This window comes from Haplochromis burtoni, unplaced genomic scaffold (genome assembly GCF_018398535.1).
Source record: "Haplochromis burtoni strain Fernald_Lab_line unplaced genomic scaffold, NCSU_Asbu1 Contig_200, whole genome shotgun sequence".
NCBI lineage: Eukaryota > Metazoa > Chordata > Actinopteri > Cichliformes > Cichlidae > Haplochromis > Haplochromis burtoni.
The window spans coordinates 125,210-147,487 of NW_024582561.1; the positions used below are offsets into that span (position 1 = coordinate 125,210).

General features: G+C 37.3%; 2 protein-coding genes across 6 annotated transcripts in view; one reads left to right on the top strand and one right to left on the bottom strand.

Moving 5' to 3' along the window:
• casq1b (calsequestrin 1b) overlaps positions 1–18,461 on the top strand; it is a 37,020-nt gene extending 18,559 nt beyond the window's left edge. Inside the window, exons 2-12 of one of the 2 annotated variants that reach the window (XM_005936296.2) lie at positions 12,130–12,162; positions 13,921–14,014; positions 14,351–14,451; positions 14,654–14,765; positions 14,874–14,947; positions 15,150–15,280; positions 15,774–15,819; positions 15,963–16,017; positions 16,338–16,438; positions 16,616–16,690; positions 17,407–18,461. In XM_005936296.2, the coding sequence (XP_005936358.1) occupies positions 12,130–12,162; positions 13,921–14,014; positions 14,351–14,451; positions 14,654–14,765; positions 14,874–14,947; positions 15,150–15,280; positions 15,774–15,819; positions 15,963–16,017; positions 16,338–16,438; positions 16,616–16,690; positions 17,407–17,601 (1,017 nt within the window). In that variant the 3' untranslated portion in view covers positions 17,602–18,461. The remainder of the gene's footprint in view (positions 1–12,129; positions 12,163–13,920; positions 14,015–14,350; positions 14,452–14,653; positions 14,766–14,873; positions 14,948–15,149; positions 15,281–15,773; positions 15,820–15,962; positions 16,018–16,337; positions 16,439–16,615; positions 16,691–17,406) is intronic. The other variant, XM_005936297.2, reaches the window with a different exon arrangement.
• The window catches only part of LOC102298456 (exostosin-1c), a 118,327-nt gene that overhangs the window by 3,542 nt on the left and 92,507 nt on the right, over positions 1–22,278 (bottom strand). The gene's annotated exons all lie outside the window — the stretch shown is intronic.

The following is a 22,278-nucleotide window of genomic DNA, read 5'->3' on the forward strand; positions in this document are numbered from 1 at the left end:
CTGAATCTTCTACTTTACTGCTATAGTTAATTAGCACGTCAGCAGAATCTGGAAGTGCATTTTTTCCTTGTTGATATGTTGATAAAGAGGTGACAGAAGAATAAAAAGTGATAATTTGATAGAAGTTTTCATGCTTCACCAGGCAACCGAGTATAAATATATCTCTTACCATGCATTTATTTAGTTCCATGCGATATGTGGGAGTTTAATCACACATGTCCAACAGCGCTGCAAAGTGACAGCAACAATCTGTTTAATGGACTGGAAGCAAATTTGGATGGCAGTGGTTAGACTTGAACGACCTAATGTGCTGGTCTTAAAATACAACCTCCACCTGCAGCACCAACAGCTATGAATATATCTCATTATTATGACAGACATTATTATGACAAATATTACAAAGCAGAAGTCATTAGGATATGATTAAAGACTAACGGACGGGAAGCAAAATTAACATCTAAGCGCCAAAAGCAGTGATTAAAATGAGTAAGTACTCAATGTTACGCTGGTTAAACACATGAAAATAATTGCATCAGTAATATGAAAACTTAAGATTCATAAGCAATTTTGCAAACATTGATCACAATTTGTTTTTCTGCTTTCTCTCTTCGTCCATCTACAGATCTGAACTCTGATCTTTGGTTGCTATGTACTGTAAATGCTCATACTCACCAGTTTCTCCACTGCGCTCAGATTCTTGCCACACTCTTAAGCAACACAACAGCTCTCTGTTTTGCAGACAATGTTGCTATGGTCCCCTTTGTACCATCCAGTAAACTGTAGAAAGTAAACTGTGAAAACAGCAGGAACCACATCAAATTACTCCTTCATTCTTGATTTACTCCACCACAACATCCGAATTTCAGTATGTTCAGAAACCAGTGACATCAATTTATTTATTTTTCTTAAATTGGTATGTTTTTAATCAGTGAGTAACATATTACAATGAATTTGTCTGGAATAGCTTTAACGCTTTAGAGACTATTTTTCAAAGTTTTGTTTTCATATTCTGTTCTTGTGCTTAAGCCTTTTACGAAGGGATTTGTTCCTGAGCCATCTGGTCTGACTTAATAAGCATTTTCTTTATTAAAAACACGATAAAAAAAATATACATGTTGGGTTTAAGTTTTCGTTATCATTCACAAGAACTTTTAATGATGTTGCCTCACTCATGAGTTTCTCTTTTGATCTTTGTGGAGCTGGGACTTTCATTGGTTAAACCTCACTAATACTGGCCTGGACCCACTCGCCTTCAGAATTGTCCTATTCTTCGTGGCATAGATTTAAAAAGGTGCTGGAAACTATACACATAGATTTCAGTTCATAATGACATGATTGCAGCATATAGTTAATGTAGATTTGTTGTCCCATTATGCTTTCATCCGTAATAGGAATATCCAGTTCTCCAGGCTGTTTGACTAGACTGAGATCTGGCGACTGTAGAGTTCTTAACAAACTTTATCCTGCTGTAAGCAGCTATCAGAAGAGAGTACACTGTTGTCTCCAAGGGATGGACATGGTCAGAAATAATACTAAGGTAAACAATGCTTATTTAGTACTAAGGGGTACAAAGTGTGTCAAGGAAGTATCCCACATCCCATTACACTGATGCAAGCAGCCCGGCCATTGATACAAACCCGGATGGATCCATCCTTCCTGTTTTTTACACCAAATTCTGATCACGCCATGCAAATGTTAAAGCAGAAATCAAAACAGATCAGACCAGGCAACATTTTTAAAGTTTCTTATGCTGTGTCCAATTTTGGTGAGCTCATGCAAATTGTAGCCTCAGTTTCTTGTTCTTAGCTGACAGGGGTGGCACCAGGTGTGGTCTTCTGCTGCTGCTGCCCATCTGCTTCAGGGTTTAATAAATGTTTTCTGAGATGATCATTTGCATACTTTGGTTGTTCTCACTTTAAAAAGGGGGGTTTCACTCTTGCCTGAAGTCATCAAATCAGTCCCCAACAAGCTGTGACATGTTTATTTCACATCACCTGTTCCTGTAGTTGAGTTATATTTAAAGTATAACAAAATGAACTGCTAAAATTTTATATATTTTATATTACAATTTAAAATAAATAAATGCATGATTTTTCCAAGGTCATTGAGTCATGTCATAAACATCCATCCACATAGTGGGCATGTAATGTTGTATATGGAGCTGTCTATCTCCCAGCCAATTTGATACAACTTCCAGACTGAATTTAAGCAACTGTTACATAGATTTGCCACAAAAATGCAAACAGACAGTCATCATTCAAACAGCATCACACTGTCTGACTTTGGCGATCACCTCAATCTTTATATGTCTTGACAAACACGATGCACTGTCCTCCTGGATTTTACAAATATTCACAACAGCATTAAATAAGACATATAAGACCATATTTTATTAACTGAATAATAAAGTGCTGGGCAAGAGTGAATAGACTTACTGTTCATTTCCTTCTATGTTTCTCCAGGGAGAATAGAATTATTAAGTTATAAGTAGTTTTTATATTAATAGCTAAAAAAAAAAGTCACATGGGTGCACACAAGGCACGTTGTCCAATATTGTACAGGAAGTACAGGAAGGAGGCTTCTGAGTTGTCTTGTCTAATCTTCTTCCATCCTCAGAGAGATCCGGGAAAAGGTCACGCTGTCGCTGTGGTAACTGTTATTCAAAGTGACTGCTGAAGCCTTCCCCCAAATATAAATCAGGCTTACACTTGAATGGTCTTAGTTGGTTGGGTTAATAGTACACCACTAATGCATCTTAACCTTAGCTACTACTGAGAAATTATAATTGAAGCTGCTGGTCTCTTATTAACTAGAAATCCCATAAATTCTCCTCAAATACAGAGTGTAGGATGTCAGCTTTTGAAATGAGTCAGTCAAAAAGACAGTACCTTTATTTCTTGTAATTATAATAATGTGAATTTCTTTGTGTATATAAATAGAAATCTGCAATAAATTTCAACAACAGTGAAACAGAAGTTTGCTTTTGCTGCCTACACTGTTTAAAGTTAAGGGCCATGTGTTTAAAAAATACAAATAATCTGAATGGCCAGCTTTAAAAACCAACTGTTGCTGCAGCTGTTGAATAAAAAACAAAATAAGGCGTAACAATTATCAGTAAAAAATCAGTTAAATACACTCCTCTAAATCAGTGACCATATTATTGACTAGTGACCGAACCTTAACCTGATTGAAATGCTGTGGTGGCACTCCTAGAGAGCTCCTCATCAATGAATGGCAACACACCTCAGTGAACTGAAACAGCATCTTAAAGACGAGTGGCCAAAAATGCCTCAACAACAGTGGAAGAGACTGACAAAGTCATAGAAAAAATGCTTACACCAAGTTATTGCTGATAAAAGTAATTCTACAAATTACTGAATCATGGGGTGTACTTATAGCCCTTTTAGTACCTTGACTGCAATATAGCTGAAAGGTTTTTTGCATGTGACACAACACAGCAATGGAGGATGTTGAGGTGATTAACCTGCTGCTCAGTCTGTGGCTTTTTGTCAGACTTGAGGACCACAGGGTTTTTGTGCAGCCATTTCCTTCGTTTTCCTTAATTTTCTCAAACGAGTCGCTTTAATGACTCATCATTAACTGGCCAATCAGTGGCAAGCAGTCATTTGATGAGTTGGCGTCACAGTTTTGGATTGCCTCAGATTGCTAGGAACTCGAGGCCAATAGGTACTAAAAAAGTACCTGGTACCAAGCCAACCAAGAAGGTACTACTGGAAAAGGGCTATTGTTTTTTCACAGGACTGTTAGTCCCGTGTGTCTGTCCATCCTCTTCAATAAATTGCTATGCACACAAGTCTTGAAGATAATCTGACAGCCTCTGAGTCATTCCTCCAAATTCAAGGCTAAATTATAGGGACAAATGAGAGTGACGAGTAACACACCTGTCAAAATGTAACATAGAATAACACAGCTTTTGAGTCGTGAGAGACCTAATCCTGTCTTATCTTCTTTCCTGGTCCCAAAATTTAAAGTGTGAAAGACATACTAAATTAAGAACAAATTTGTGAGATGTGATATCATTGGATACGACAGGAGTTATGCATACGTGAACTGTCCTTGGTGTTATTCTGCGGCATCATCTCATCTGTGTTGATAGATAAAGATGTTTGTTTGCCAGCGAGACTGGCATTCTGGCTGCTCCAGTTTGTTCCATGTCAAAACCCACCTGTTGTTTATAATAATAGAAGAGTGTACCTCCTTATTTGGCTGGGGTGAAAGAGTTAAAATGATGTTTTTGCAGCCTTGTGTGGTAATATACCATGAAGCTTTTATGCAATGTCTGTTTTTCTATTTTTTTTCTAACTCTTCTCAATAATCCCAGGCGTGACTATGCAGCTCTGTGGTCAGTAATGCATATGGCCCGAGGATCCATGGTACAATATGATACCTGGATAATGTGTTTTTTGTCTTTTCATGAAAGGTAAATATGATAAACTACTGGTCTCGGGTTGATCACACTGAAACTCTACCAGGCGTTAAATTATCTGTTCAATCTTTCTGAGGTATAAAAATTCGAGCTAGTTAATGTGATTTCATAAAATATATTCCTGAATATAATCACAGAGACAGCACGCTCTTCTCTGCAGATGAATAGCATTGAGTATTTTCATAAACAGCCTCCACAGATTACATTTGCACATCTGCAATATTGTTCGGTAAAACCACTTGACAGGTTTATCATCGTTATAGGGCTCCATCAAGCAGCTGTCAGCCACAGTGGGCCTGGATATGAAGTGCAGGTGCAACGGAGAGCAATGTCTCATACCAACAAACTCAGTTTTCCCTAATGAAATTCTGCTATTATTGACTTTTGTCGTGTGGCAGGGTTTTTGGGTATTTGCTTGTTTTCCATGTGTACAATCATCTATAAATTTCCACGCTATCCTCTCTTTCTCCCTCAACATAACACACACACACACACACACACACACACACACACACACACACACACACACACACACACACACACACATGCACATTTTTGCCTTTTCCATCCTCTAAACATTCTTTAACCCACACCTCTTTTATTTGCATGTGCACCTGCCTTCATATCATTTATTCATTGCAGAAGGATGTTAGGGAAATGGGAGGGATCAAGGTGCACTATGAAAAAATTAAATATGAATTATGTGACTTTGAAACCCCAGCTTACATCTCTATTCCACAACGTGATGGACCTGAAGAAGGACATGTATGAAATTGTTTTCTTGCAGTTTATTGCGGAGATACAACCATAAATTTAACACTGTAGAAATAGAAGAAAACATATTTACAGCTAGATATTGATATTTTTCAAGTACAATACAGTGTTTTATTTTTTAGTCTTTGCAGAAATTATGGTAATGTAAAATTTGTCAGGATTCAGTAAGAGAGGCCTGTATGGGAAAAATCCCCTGCTAACTGTGTGAGTGGTTGATGGAGGTTTGTGTAGTCACTAGTGGGAAATTGGTCACAAAGAGGCACTGAATCTCACTTGCAGTTGCTTTGGTTTTTAAAAATTTTGCTGTTCTCACCTGCAGTTCGTATACTTGGTAAGTCACCACCTTCATGCAAACTATGGACCACATAAATCCACCTGGAATCAATCACAAAGAGAGTTTTGAGACAGCTTTTTTTGGGGACAGTTTGGGATGTTTGAGTGCTCCAGGAGAGTAGAAAAGTGTTACATAAGAATCAGTGCATTTATCATGTTTGTGACTAATTGCAACCTCCAGCAACTATTTGCTGACCAGTCAGGTTAAGTTGAAATCATCAAATTTGAAGTTTTATGATGATGATTGTAGTTCTTTTTTAAGACCTTAATTGATGTGTGTTGTGGTTTTCAGTGTTTGTGCGTGGTGGAGGACAAAGGTAACCTGGGTTAAAATGGCCACGGTCTTTCTATGCAGACAGCATGTTCTTCCAGTGCCTGCATGGGTTCTCTCCAGGTACTCAGGCTTCCTCCCACAGTCCAAAGACATGCATGGGGTTAGGTTAATAGGAGAGTCTAAAATTGGCCATAGACCAATTTTAAGTGTGAACTGTTGTCCAATTTACCCTGCGATAGACTGGCGACATGTCCAGATTGTACCCTGGGTAGATGTTTTGGGTACATGTTGTTTATGGGGGTTGGAACAGAAATACTAAAACAACATTGTAATGTCAACCACACAGCTGAAAGCGCTGTGCTGAGGAGTTCATGATATATAGTAGAGGACATTTTTTAAAAAGTATTAGTGTACAGTCTGCAACAGCTTTTCTGGCATTGTAGATGGTGCACTGTAAAAAAAAAATGCTGGCAAATCTAACTTCCTGCATACTTTAAGGTAACAGAGCAGTTTGTTGCAGCTAGTCCATGGCCCATTTTCACTGCATACATTGTGAGTTGCTGTAAACACACGTACCAATAACTTTAACAAAAGCTCTAATTAGGTCTCCAAGCAGTAAATCAGCATGGTCTGTTAATGCATCAGTTTTTACTTTCCTGTTTTTTTCTTGTGCAAGAATAAATAAATAAAAATGTATATGCTTGCTAATGAATACTTTGCTGCACCAGTTAAATTGAAAACAGACATCATTTATGCAGATGGTTGCAGGTGTACCATTTTTGCTATAGTTGGTGAAATATATTTTTCAGTAGTACCCATCATGGTTCCTAGTATGTGTCTCACTGGAAGGCAATCGTGTGTGCACAGACACTGTTGGCTGCATTGGCACACCTCTTATCTATTAAATGGCTTTAGTAAAATAACACATGTGCAGTTTTTCTCTTTTCTTCTCTAACTCTCCACAGTGGGCCTGACAAATGCAGGAGATTCACAGATGGTCCCAGACATTTCTGTCCTCACAGTGTGCTGTAGGGAATCAGCTTCTGTGCCTCTGAGGTTTCCAAAAGCTTTCCATGCATTTCATCAGCTCTCCTGAGAAAGCACGCTGAGCTGAAGTAAAAAATAGAATAAACTTAAAAAAAAAAATCTATAAAATTGTTTAAAATTGTATTAATTAAAATTATTCATTTGAAAAGACAGTAGCTTTGAAAGTCTAATCTCTGTGGAAAATCCTAGACTGTCTCCTTGTGAACAGTGCAGTTACGCTCGCTAGTGGGAAGTCAGAGTGGGTTTTTTATGCGCTGTTGTGTCTGAATCTTTCATGACCACCCCGGTGCAGTGTTATGTAACAGTCTAGTGTAGAACGTCCTGATGTGTTACGGCAGCCATTACTAATTTACTGTCTGGCTGAGAGGAGGAAAACTAGCTGAACTTCTAATTTTGCACAGATCCCAGGACACCAGATTCTACAGGAAAATGGGAAATATTCCTGCTGTGACTTTTAATGTTTCTTCATTTGAAAGATTAAGCAATTTTAGAGTTGCAGACCAGAGCCTAGAGAAAATTAGTTTTCTGCCTTTTTATTGTGCATGTTACAGACTGATTTGCAGTATACTATCCTGTTGATTTTACCATCATTTTCTTATTTTTTTTAAGAATCATGATATTGTTGCATTGTCAGAATTAATGTTATTTATTTTACTTAAACGTCATTATCATACAACAGCATTCGTTATGACAAAGCCATTATGTATCTTCAGCATATATAACAGAGAGGAAAACAAAACCCTGTAACAATGTATTCACTAAAACATCAACCTTAAGGAACAAACATTGATGTTTTTTAAAGGAGTAGTAACAAAGCTAACAGCAAATCTGCTATAGGCTGAGATCGGGTTTGTGTCCCTTAGGTTTTCACTGAGTGACTTACATCATAATGTCACACACACACACACACACACACACACACACACATACACATATGATTCATCAAGTGCTCATGTGTTCACTCAAGGAATAGACCAGAAATGCACTGGTGCAAAGCAAAAATGTCTCAGTCATAGCTAAACCAACGACAGAGAGGGAAACAGCAACTAGGTCAGCTCTTTTCATGAACTTTCACTGGAGGAGGGAATGACATTTGTGGTTGAGTTATGGCTGAAGAAGAATGCTGGGTATATGATGTCGAATGTGTTACTGATAACATGTCATGGCTGTGTGCAGACGGGCAGGATGAAGGGCCCAAGTGCAGGACTCACAGAGGCAAAAGTAAACTTAAAGACTCAAACAACTCAGAACAGACAACTTTAATTGGTGATACTAGGAACTGAACTTGAAACGGAACACACAGGCGAGTTTGAGGTTACAACGCGACGACAAGCAGGAGCAGACGCAGACACTAAATACAGAAGGGGAACAGGGCAAAGAGCAAACACTTGGGAGACACGGCTGACACAACAACGACGAGACGGAGTACACCAAAACAGAACCTGACGCACACAGACTGAAGACTACCAAAGTAAAACAGGAAGTACACTGACTGAACTTACAGACACAGACTCACGAGCAGACACTCTGACATCACAGACATGACAACAGAGAGAACACAGTCGTGGGACCAGGGTAGGCACAGAACAGAGGAGGGGCTGAAAACACAAAACAGAAACAAAACATAGGATAATAATAATCAGCACAGCACAACTAAAGAATCAGAACATAACCCATAACACAGACTCACATCAAAACATATGAAGCTCAAAATGCTGTGTCAAAAGGACCCAGAACCATGACATAACATATTGTTTACATACCCAGAACAAACCCACAGTACATGCTGGCATTGTTGCACTGAAACTTAAGTTCAAAGCTTTTTTACTGAAGTCAGTCAGTTATGCATGGTGAACTTTCAGCATGACAAACAACACCTTGTTTTTCTCTTGAAATATAAAGGTGGACATAATAAAAGATCTCAAGAAAGACTCAGTTTTCATATAACATGTCTGACGCTTGCTAAATACTTTGTTTAAACAAGGTGAAAGGATATAGATCTGACACTAAACTATTTTGCATCCACCTCTCAAAACTGTAATAAATCAATTCAACACACTTTTTATCAGATAATAGAGGACATAACTCCACCTAGCTATTAGTAGGTGAAGATGTGTGATTCTGATTTAGTGGGTGGCTTATTTTTAATATAATTTTACCACTGTCATTTGGAAGATCCTCCATTGAAACTTATTATAGAGAAACTTAGAAAAATAAGTAAAAATGGAAATAACTGAAAGAATGGATGTCTGTCTCGATAGATGCTGTGCATATAGTGTTGGTGTATTGATGGAAGGCATTCATATTAATATAATTATATTCTTCTAATTTGTGTCTTGAATTGTTTTAGCGATATATGTGAAGTGTCTGGACAAGCACACACATACATATACACTGATATGCACACACTCATCCCCCCTCCCTTTCCAAACGCCTTCAATACTTGTTCCCTCTTGGGAACACGGTGGGTCTAAGCCCGCGCTGGAATGGTAGCGCTGGGCAGGATGGCTGCTGTGTTTGCTTCGGATTACTCCTCACCCCCCACCCGACCCTTTGGCTTGTCACGTGTTCCATAATGTTGTGCTGTGGACATTTATGTGCTTTTTTTGTGCAGAGGAGTTTTTTTTGTTTCCTGTTCTCATGGTGTCCTCCCAGGAGCCCAGCATGAGTAGAGGTCTCTGTTTTTCCCCTTGTACTTTCCCATTGTAGTGTATATTTCAGTGTTTTTTTTTCTGTAACGCTACCGATCTCCGACCTGTATCCCCATGTGATGTCTTTGTTGTGTGTGTAAGGTCGGGGGGGGGGCTATTTCACTGCAGGGCAACCTGCACATGGCGAATAAAGCCTTGATTGATTGATTGATTGATTGATTGATTGATTGATTGATTGATTGATTGATTGATTGATTGATTGATTGAGATGTCAACAAAATTTTCCAGTTCCTTCTTGTGGGGGATGCTGCTGAGGTCAGATGAGATATCTATTTCTCTGGCGAGTTCTCCGTCTGTTCCAGGGTCTGCTTCCAACTGGGCATTTCTGGAAACCCTCCAATGGGATCCTAGCCAGATGCCCAAACCACCATTGGCTGCTTTTGACAGAAATGAGTATTTACAAATTTCTTGTGAAATAGGAAATAATTTCATGAACGCATATATAAGCTTTGATGCTAAATTTGTTGAGTTTTGCATTATGTACAACTGATGCGTTTTTACAAGGGTTTCTCAGTAGTACAAACATCTTCCACTCACACTGATGATGCTAGCAGGTTAGCCTGCTAGCATCATCAGAGTAGGCAGTGGACAGTTGTATATTGGACGAAATGTGATCCCCTACTGCACTGTACAGTCTATGCTCTCAATCATTTCTCAGCATTTGATGCCACAGCCAAGCACAGCAGGGAGCCAGAGCATGTTTTTGACAGCTCACCTTGGTGCTCTTCCTCATCGGGATCACGTGACAAGCTGACTGTGACTGGGCATTAGCAGATGGAGCCAAGTAATTACGCTGCTGACCTCTAACTTGGCTTCGCGCACTCAGATTTCAGCATGGGTTGGATGATAGCAAGGGAACAGATAAGTAGGGGTGAAGTGAGGTGAGATATATAAAAAATACATATATATCTCAAGATGGAAAAGGTGTGATCTTGACACTAGAAAAGAAATGAGGCCCTGAAGACAAAGCTGGTCAGCTTGATTGGATTGGATGATTGAAGTAAATCTTTACTTTTTGTGCATCATCCTCTATTCATCAGCTTCTTCGATTTATCATCTCTACCTGCCTTCTCTCCCCACAGCAAGCACCCAGAATATAATCTATTGTACTTCAGGGCCTCTTGTGATAAATGGCTTCTGATACTGTTGTTTATTAAAGCTACTTTAATTTGAATTGCCTTATAAAACTCTATATTTGAATAAAAAAAGTAAAATGTAATATTGTATTATCCTCAAACAGAAATTTCTCAAATAAAAAAACATCAGATGCCACCACTAATTTGTGACTTACTATTTTCAAGCCACACGTTTGGCATGTTGGCATTTTTGGAACCAGAAGTGATTGAATTTAAATGTAGGATTCACAAAAAATCAGTTCTTAAAATGTCTTTCCTCTTAGATATTCCACAATCAACTGTAAGCTGTTTTATTCAAGAGTTTCAGTTTTTCAGTTTTCAGTTTTATTTGTCATATGCAAGTTAGCACAGGGTCAACATTGCAATGAAATGTGTTTGACGAGCAGCAGTCACTCAGCAGCATGGTACAGTAGAAGAAAATATAATAAAATATAATAAAATAAAATAAAATAAAATAGGAAAATAGTAAAGAGCAAAATATTAGAGAGACGTGGTAAAAGAGAAAAGATAACTAAATATATATGTGTCTATAAATATAAATATATGTACACTAGTGATTAAATAAGAAAATCTTGAAAAGAAATATGACGGGAGGGCAGATGGGATATTGCACAGGAATGAGCAGCAGAAAATTACAGTATTGCACTTTTTAAATATAAATATTAATAACAATAAAGTGGAGTGACCAGTGCAGATTAAACAGAGTACTTGTGAAGCTGCAAGGTAGCTTCTGAGTGCGTCCTGTGGACTGTGTTGTGTGTGTTTAAGTGTTGTGGTTGAGGTGTCGTATGGCTTGGTGGTAAAAACGGTTTTTAAGTTTTGTAGTCCGAGCAGACAGACTCCTGTAACGTCTGCCAGATGGTAAAGAGTGGTAAGAGTGGAAGCTGTAAGGAAGTTACAAAGCAGGGTCACTGAGTGCTGAACTGCATAGTATCTATATACCAAGACTCTGCTGATTCATATAACTGCAGAGTTGCAAACCTCTTCTGGCATTAACATTGTAGCATGCACTGTCATGGCATATATTTCCATGTAGGCGTAATATGTAGGTGGACAAGTACTTTTGTCCATATAGTATATATCTGGAATGGAAAGTAGAGTGTGTAGTTACCTCGAGGAACTAGTTTTGTGCACTTTTGGACTTTTTCAACTCCAGAGGTTGCCACTTGGAATGGAATAAAATAAACCATTCAATAATTGAATGTAGTAGTTCCACTTAGTTATTTTTTTTTTAATTTGCAGGGTCAGTATTTCAGTACTTGGAGTACATTTGTGCATGAAGTCCTTAGGTCATGATAGTCCTTTGAATAAGCTCAGTGTAAGCCTTCTGTGTGCAGTGAGGGCCTTTCCAATTTGCTGTAAATCAAGACACTGTGCATTCCCCTAAAGCATTACTTCTTCTTGCAGTTGATCACAAGTCAAGCAGCATTTATCTATCAGGTATGTTAAGGTCTGCCTCTTGTGTCAAGTGTTTCAAAGCTGGGCTGTGAAATAAGGATTTCTCTGCTGCTGAAGTATCTGCTGATTGTTCCAATTCTTCTACTCGTTGACTGATCATGTGACGTTACAACATGCACCACAGACCAAAAAAAGTCCAGCAGCAGCAGCAGCAGCTTGGGCTGTGCAAGTTTAACTTCACGTTTCTGAAAAGTAAGTGTATACTCATTTAAAAGCTTGATCTGTTCATTAAACTCTAACATGTCCATCCATCCTCCTGCCTATTTATCTATACAGCAATGCAACCATCGGCAACAAGGGACTACTTCACCCAAATCATTAAAAAAATAATGTTGTTTAATTTTTCATACAACTCTTTATAGTATTTTTTTTGTGAAGACACATTAAAATTAAAACTAATGAGCTGTACCTCAAAATAGTTAGAAAACAGCATGCAGGTGCAGTGAAGCGTGCAGGTGAGGTTTTATTTAACACAAATTGTTTCAATTGTTCATTGGTGGAGAATAAGTCAAATAAATTTATTTCTTAAAGAAAAAAAAGCATTTTGAGATGATAATTACTTTCAAACAGATAAAGCCCAGTACCAATTCTATCATGTTTTGCTAGCAGGTGGCTAGTTTAGCCTAGATTAATGCCTGGAAAACTGCTAAAGCTAATATAGCTAAAGCTAACCCTGCTGCTTTTCTTCAATATTTATAACAATATCCTCTCAGTATAAATTGTGTAAAATAAAGTGGCAAAAACATGATGCGGTGCTATGGAGGTTTTGTTCTGGGATAATCCCACTTGTGGAAGCTACTTTGAAAACTCTTAGTATCCATAGACTAAGAAAGAGTGCATAAGTGTTTTTGTTTTTACTGATTTGGGAGAAATTAGCCTTGAAAAAAAAAAGACAACTCAGACATAAGCTACTCAGTCTGAACTTGGGAAACCAAAAGAATGGATGGCACTAAAGATTGTCTCTAAAGTGAAGCAGGAGATGCTTTCCACAGTTTACGGCTCTTACTGCTGGTGCTTTGGAGAATTTTGTCACTTATAAATGCTACCCATTTTGCAATGATGCTTTGCAGGCTGCTGTATTATGCTTTTGACTCACTTCATAGTGCAACCTTATATTTAAATGGTCGATCGTCATGTTATGTATGTAATGTAATGTATGTAATAAAAAATAAGAAGTGAGTACAAATGGAAAAGTGTATATGTTTGAAATGGTTTCTGAACTTGTGTGAAGAGAAAGAATAAGATGTATGTTTACAGTTTGTTTAAATATGTATGTGCATGTATATGTTCAGTAAATATGAGCTGCTCTTATTTCCATCACACCTGTTGCGACGTCTCTTATCCTTGACGTAGTTGGCTCAAGTTCTGTCCCTCTTGTTCTTCTGGACAGCTTGCTGCCGTTCCTCTTCTCTTGCCAGCTATGAGGGCTGTCAATTGTTGGCTTTGGTTTCACTGAGATTGAGAAAGTGCAAGGCAGCAATCGAAAACTTTGGCCTTTAAGCCTTGAAAATGAGATGAAATGCCAAGGGTTTACTTGTGTAAATGAAATCAAAAATCTGTTTTCAATGGTGTTCAGGGATTAAAAAATGCCCACCATTGTCAGAGCAATGAATCACAAATATCAGACTGAGGCATAATCAGCTTAGGTATGGCAGTAGATTCACACAACATTCACTTTATTTGCTTTTTTTCCATCCACATGCTCAACTCATTTCTTTTTGTCTTTATCCCTTTATATAGCTTGCAGCCCAAGTTCTGGATGATTTTGATGATGAGGACATTGGGTTTGGCTTGGTGGATGAAACGAAGGATGCCGCTGTTGCCAAAAAGCTTGGTGAGCATGACAGAAACATTGCTGGAAAATTAAGGGTCTTTGGATCAATGCAAATCTATGAAATCCCACTGTTTCCCACTTTTCTCACAGCCTTTCTTTATGCTGTCACTTTATGTACAGAAAAAAAGGCTCTCATCAAATTGATTCAGTTGATTCTTTTTTTTTGTTAATGAAATGTTTTAGTTATGTTACAGCACCTAATAATACCTAAAACATGGTACACAGTATTGCACTATTGAATAACTGACAGTATTGCTACACCAGAGCAAAAATAAATGTGATTTAAAAATTTATGAAATTAAATATTATTATAATGAAACACTTTTCTTGCACCAGGTCTTGATGAAGTGGAGAGTATCTACATCTTTGCCGATAATGAGATTATTGAGTATGATGGAGAGCTAGCTGCCGACACCCTGGTTGAGTTTCTTTATGATGTAAGCAAATTCTTGTCATTCATTAAGGATGTTTAAATTCAACCGTTGTTAACTTCAGACCTCTTACGATACATCTGCTGTGCATGCATGTTTCACTTGTATTATCTTTTAAAAGGATTGCTAAATAAATTTTTTTCTATCTAACTTTAAGATGCTAATAAACTGAACTTACAGTTCCGTCATTTCATTGTTGTTTTGTCAGGTGATTGAAGACCCAGTGGAGATCATTGGCAACGACCGTGAGCTTAAGGGTTTCTACAACATGGATGAGGTCATCAGGCTTGTTGGCTACTTCAAGAGTGAAAGATCTTCTCGTATGTTAAAAATTAAGACTTAAAGGCTGAGTCTCAAAAAGACCCTAAGCAATTAATACTGCTTTTTTCAATGTGGAAATTTTTTTTCCTTTTGTTTTTACCACGCAGATTTCACTGAGTATAAAGATGCTGCTGAGGAGTTCCACCCTTTCGTCAAATTCTATGCCACATTTGACCCCAAGGTTTAAACTGCCTGATTGAGTATTTCTATTATGTTGGGACATTTTAGCAATTTTAATTTCAAATTTTAAGGTTATATAATTTAGCTTGGTACCGTATATTTTATAGTATGCATTTACTTTGTGTCGAGTGCCTAAAACATTTAAAAATCACTGCTGTGCTACTTTATTTCTACCTTAGTTCATTGTTTTTTTTTTCTTTCAGATTGCCAAGAAGCTGAAACTGAAGATCAATGAGGTTGATTTCTATGAGCCATTTATGGATGAACCTATGCCTATTCCAGGAAAGCCCTACATCGAGTCTGAGATTGTTGAATTCATTGAGCAGCATGATAGGTGGGATACTGACATAAAGAGCTTAAGGATATATGTGGCTGTTTGTGTGTTTCCAACATTTTAGATTGGGTTTCTCAGAGAGGACCAAGACATATTATTATAGCAGTAAAGTCCATGTGTGTGTGTGTCGTTTTATATGTAGTATAATGTAGTTTTGTCCTCATGCTGAACACTAATCTAGCAGTTCCATCTAGTGGTCGCTCCTATTACTCTCCTGCACTGTACTGTTGTTGATAGTAACTTTTAAAGCAATTGTTATGCTAGAATATGCATGATCTTTTGCAAAAGTCCATTGTTAACCATAAACATAAACATTTTAAATGTCAAACAATTACAGTTTTTAACGTAATTACAATAATGGTGGTGGTCATGTTTCAATATAGCATCATCTTATTCATATAAGTGATATATGACAAAATACTCTCGTAATTTTTATGTTATACTAAAAAAACTGTTTTGTGCTTATAAACTTTAAGATTGTTTTATGTTTCAGGCCCACTCTGAGGAAACTTGAGCCTTACAGCATGTATGAGATCTGGGTAAGAGATCCAAGATTGCTTTTTAATAAAAAAAACAAACAAACCTCCAAAACATTCAACTTATCATATTCAGCGTTACTTGTGTTGTTATTTTAGAGCATAAATATTCAAAATGCTTTCATGAACCTCTTTTGCACTTGCAGGAGGATGACATTGACGGAGAACACATTGTTGCCTTTGCTGAGGAGGATGATCCAGGTGATTTTCTGCCTTAGTGTTAGAACTAAACAGGTGAACCGATGTGGACACACTGAGGCAGAGGCTGTAAAAGAGCCGGTGATAAGAAAGAAGAGGCTAGGGCTTTGGCTAAGAGGCGGAAACCTGGGATGAGGGCTTGGGTTAGTGGCTGCAGCTGGCAGAGCTCTGTTCAGACACCAGAGCACCTTTTTTCTTATCCAACACACCAGCACAGGGTGGATGGGAGGAAATGGCTCATGAACTAAATCAGTGCGAAGTTCATATATGAACCCCATACTCCAGTATCACTGGTACAATAGCTGACCTTTCTTTATCTCTAGATGGCTTTGAATTCCTGGAGATTCTCAAGGAAGTGGCACGTGATAATACTGATAACCCTAACCTCAGCATCATCTGGATTGATCCTGATAACTTCCCTCTGGTATGAATTTTCTCACTTAAAATGCATATCTACTACATTGGAAATTATTTGTGTTCTTGATGTAGTCTACTTACAGGATAAAAATTACCCTAATGATTTAAAAAAGTCTCCATTTAAAGAGTCTCCATTTAATGCTTTCTTTTCTTTTCTTTTCCTTTTTTCTGTTTCTCTTTTCAGCTGGTCCCATACTGGGAGAAAACCTTCCGCATTGACCTCTCTTCTCCTCAGATTGGTGTAGTTGATGTTGAGGATGTAAGCAAACTTTCAGCTAACCCATAACAAAACAGGCTATGTGTACAGCATGATATACTCAAATGGTCATTACCTCATGCTTTGATAATCAAAACAGGGAAAAACCCTAAAATTCATGTGTAACTAATCATCCATCCATCCAGGCTCATTTTTAATTGTTTAACAATATTTGCTCGTCACCATGGTATATTTGTTGGTGCCATTGCCAAACAGTCTCTGAAAGATTAAAGCACTTTGACAGTAACTTTTCTTAAAGTAACTATAATTGTTATTGTCTAACAAAAATGTATCAAATGTGACACATATACAACAGTCCTGATGAGGCCTTCGCTGAATCAGATTCTTAATGGAGCTTAATAGTAAGCTCTTTGTTTAGTTTCATGGTTTCTAAATTTGCCATTTTGATTCACTTCCTGGCACTCGTTAATGACCAAATAGCGTTGAGGGTAGTAGAGGAGATCAAGTAACAAGTTAAAGGAGAAGGAAACTTGCCCATCCAGCAACTGTTAACAAGTAGTCAAATGAACCCTGAAGGCAATCTATATGAAAGAAAGGGAAGACTTTGTGGGTCCTTTATTGTCTAATGTGTGTGGCGAGCACATGCCATTAACACACAACTGATTTATTTTGTCCTAAAGGAAATGAGTCGCCATGCAGGGCCCATGTGCATAAAAGTGAATTTTTCTTTTGAATGTATAAATGTCTGTCACCGGCAGGCTGACAGCGTTTGGATGGAAATGGATGACGACGAAGACATGCCAACAGCCGATGAGCTCGAAAAGTGGATCGAGGATGTTCTGTCTGGAAAGATTGATCCAGATGATGATGATGAAGACGACGAAGATGACGAAGACGATGATGATGACGACGACGACGATGATGATGACGATGATGACGATGATGACGAATAAATGTTTTCTACTGTTTAACTTCACTATGATTAAGCCAGCCTTGACAGAACACAAATGTAGTGCCAGTTTTTTCTATCATCATGTGGGGAACACACCCACAGGTTTCCTACTGGGGACAAATGTTATGACCTTACGGGGAACATTATAATGTCAGTTAGAAAAGGAGATTTTCAGAGATTACTGTCTTTGCTGATGAACAGGTTGCAGATTAAAATGTTACAGTATTTACTGTATGCCCTTTGACTGCATAAAATGGTAATGACTCAAAATGTTCACAGTGAATGTGAGTATAGAGACAACTTAATGTTGTCATGTAATGTAATAGACTGTGTTTCACCCATTTCTCATTTTCTTTAATATACTGTAAGCCTGTTTCTAATGACATGTTTTCTACTTGAGGACAAGAAACACTTTCTTGTAAAGTTTTTAAAGAAAATAAAGGTAAAGATACTCGACAGTCTTAAGATTGTTGCAGTCTTGTGAAGTTTATGCACACTAAGTTTGAGCAGTTAGAATTAGCAGAAGAATTAGTTTAATCTTTCATATTTAAATGCTTGTTGCAATGCTGAATACAAAACTCCGTGTTTGGTCTGCAAGAAATATAATGGGGTTTGTTTTAGGTTTGCTTGTGAATACTTTAGTTAAATTTATTCAGTTACATCTAAGACAAAATAACAGGACACTCTTTGCTTTAGATTTATAAACAGCATGTATAATGTTTCAAAATAACAAACTAGTGGTAAATAGATATAGAAATCAATGATGACACTGATAAATGGAAAAAAAATTGCTTTGATTTAGTGGAATTTGAACATGATGTCATTGTGATGTTTAACAATAAAAACACCATCTTTCTCTCAGACTAACCAGTATCCTAAATATTCAAGGTGTTCCAACCTAAATAGGAATGTTAACACTTTCTCAAAGAAAATCAAATCAAAACAAAAAGAAATAACTTTTTTTATTTACTGACATGGTGAAGAGAGCGTTTGTTGAATTACAAGCTGGTGTTAGTGACTGACTCACAACAGGTACAAAGGTCAGTACTGTTTCTAATCACTGGTATTTTGAGCTGGTGCAACAGCTGCTGCCAGACACAAATGCAAAGTGAAATAGCGTGACATAAATTACTAATAAATCAAAAGTGAGAGAAAGCAACTTGTCATAGCTAGAAAAGGGTTGACAAGATGTTTTTGGAAGAGACTCAGAAGACGGTGCGGTACAGTAAATTCTATAGGATCTTACTATTTATATTTTATTCCTACACAGTTGGTGTGGAGCACCCTCAATTTCATTGTACATGTACAATGACAATAAAGGGCTATTCTATTCCATTCTATCTTAAAATATAGTTCTGGGTAATTGTAGCTGTGTGTGTTAGTGCAGTTGGACAACTTAAAAAAATTGCAGAAACATTGGAAAAAATAAACAGTAGGCTTGGGTTTTTTCATTATGTAGGCCTGCTGCAAAAAGCAGAGGTTAAATTAATTCTTCATGTAGCATACAACTACTATATTACTATATAGTAATAATGGAGACAGTAGAAATGCTTTGTAGTAAGTGCACCGTGTGTGTGTTACAACTTCACTCTTAGAGAAAAGTCCAATGAGAGGACAGAAGGGCAAGATGAAAGAAGATATTAAGAGGTAAGGGCTGCTGGTAAGTTGTCTTTGATGAACTGGAAATTTAAAGCTGAAGTGTTATGTTCTAATTCTTGTTAGATTTTCTTTTTTTAATCTATATAACAAATGTACATCAAATTAAATTTGTGATATACGGGATATTTTAAATGTTTCAAGTACTGGCTAAAGTAGATAGTTTACAGCATTTTGATCAAATTCCAAGTAATAGGCCACGATGAATGGTGAATAAATAAATGGTTACTACGAGGTTAGGCAAAGGTTAGCAGTAAGCAACATGAAGTTTATGTATACTGACTTGGCTACAGGATTTGAAGCAGTTATAACAGCTCATGTATTCATACAGAGGTGACCACAGCGGGTAGCTATGCATGTTTGATTTGACAGCTTTTTTTTACAGCAGCTAATGTTCCTCACACGACCAGGATCAGACCCCAATTTGGTTGATCCACAGTCAAAATCAGAAGGATCAGGCTAATCACAGCCTGTCCAAAAATCTACAGCAGTTCACAATTCAAATTATTATGTTATTTTATTTCTATACATGTCATATTCCCAACTGCTCCCATTTGACAAATCTCACTTTAAACTGAATTAACTATTTACTAAACCCGATTTCATAGATGTCAAGGTAATTCAGTGTGGAGCAGAGTGACTGGCAAAGTGTTTATATACGGTAAGGCAAAATAGGGGAAAGGTCTGCAGCAGAGGTCCTGTGCTTCTGGGTATTGGATACTCTCCATGAAAGTACTTAAGCTACAATAATATTTTAACCAAATGTAAAATTTAGATCAGATGTTATTATTTGATCCCTCATAAATAAAGGGATTTGGAACTGAAGAAGAAGCACTATATAAGATTCTTAACTCCTAATAGATTGAGCGGAAGTAAAACACAATGAGAAACTGTGAATAGAGAGAGAGAAGAGTCAAGAGTTTAATAACCAAAAAACTGAAAGGCTTTTCAGACGGTCCCCAGTTTAAGGTTACCATTGTGCATCTCTCATAGTTTAGCCTAGACCTTCTTTCAGTGTTTGTTCCAAGTCATCGGTGTAGATATGCCAGAAAGGGCCAGCGCTACAAACTGAACTGATTGTAGACACTGCCGTCATTTCTTATCACTGTTATGTGAAATAACATTTTATCTTTTGTTAAAGAGTCCAAGGGCTTACTTATACCACTGGTGCACTAAGATACAGCCTTGGTCTTTTTTTAGAGAAAGTCAAAATATTTAAATCATATTATGTTATATACTTCAACACTGCTTTAGTATTATGATTATATTTATTAAAGCTTTTAGTGCAGAGACATTTGTAGTGATTCATTCAAAATTCTGTTTTATTCATGTTTTTTACTGTCCCTTAGCCTCATACCCCCGGTCACCTATGTCTCCCATGTCAGAAGAGCATGTCTGTATTTTAATAATGACTTCCTCTGTCAGGATTTTCAGATACCTGCACCAAACCTAACAAATAAACATTAAACCAGATTCTTATAGTGTTCAGTTTGTTTAAAGATTGTCTGGTAATTTTTAACATATAAGATCTGGCTTTGATATCCAAAACATATTTTCCTGATCCTATCCACACCAGTTCTGCAGATAGATATGGAGGATGGGGAAGTGGAAGATGAAAGTTATAACGTTATATACGCTGTCAGCTCAGAAACTCCTGATATGAGCCACATTAGTTAACTGTACTTACAAAACATGCACCAATTAATAATTTGATCTTTTTCGTCCAGATATCGCTTTTTCCAGCTCTATCTATGTCGCGACTGTTTCAGGTCATCTAGTTTTCTAGGGCTGTGTCACTAATGAATGATTGAAGGGATCTATGTCTCTGCCTCTGCGTGTCTGTCCTTCACTTTCGAGAACTGTTTATCCGATTCAAATTTGAGGCCATATATTGCAAGTTATCTGAGTACAGTAAGTGTTGTGTCAAGGCTTAAGTTTTTGGGATAAGAAGGGTTTTGTTGCCATGAGCTGATTGTGCTGCTTGGTTGCCTTGTGTGTCATCTTGTTTCAAGGTAGCTGGTATTTGCCTTTCAGGTTTAGTAGCATTTGAAATGTATGTTATTGCAAATCTCATAAAAAGACACTATTTAAATCATCATTATAGGGACATGTACTTCTTTAAAGTAAACATTTTTTAAAGTGAAAAGGAGAAAAAAAGTGTTTTTTTCTCTGTTGTTTATCCTTTAAATATTTAAATCATGAACACACAGAGGATTATTAGGTACACTTGTTCAGCTGCACATTTAAATGTCTAATCAGCCAATCACATGGCATTAATTCATTACATTTAGGAATGTAGACTGGTCAAGAAGACCAGTTGAAATTGGATGTAAGGATCAGAATGAAACAAAAGCTCAATACTCGCAAACTGGTTTCCCACTTTGCCCTTAAGAAAAAAAAAAGGGGGCAGGGATAGCTCAGTAGGTAAAGCAGTTGCCCCGTGATCAGAAGGTCAGGAGTTCGAATCCCCTGAGCGGCTACCCTGAGGTACCCCTGAGCAAGGTTGCCGTCCCCGGGCGCTGCACTGGTGGCTGCCCACTGCTTCACTGAGTGAATGGGTTAAATGCAGAGAAGAATTTCCCCATGGGGATCAATAAAAAGTGTACATTATTATTAAGCTTACATAGTTGTAGATCTCTTTTACTTACTGATTTTTCAGTTTTACATAAATTTTATTGTTCCTCTCGAGTGAAGTGTAGCATAACCCTACTCAGACGTAGATTTTTACTTAACCCTTATATTCTCATAGGGACATTTTTTTCCAGTTTTAATATTTAACTGCTTAAAAATATCATTTTATTAATAATTTTACTTTAAAATGACTTGATTTTCATTCTTTTAATCTGAAATTTGGTCAGTTTTCCTAAAAGGATCTGTAAAAACCAACAACAAACAAACAATAAAACCATGTTGAACACTGAGGCTGTCTGGGGTCAAATCTGACTTGACATTTATATTAGATCCACCAAACAGTGACATCAGGGAATCTTGAAACTGTGCATATTATATCTGTGTGTATTTT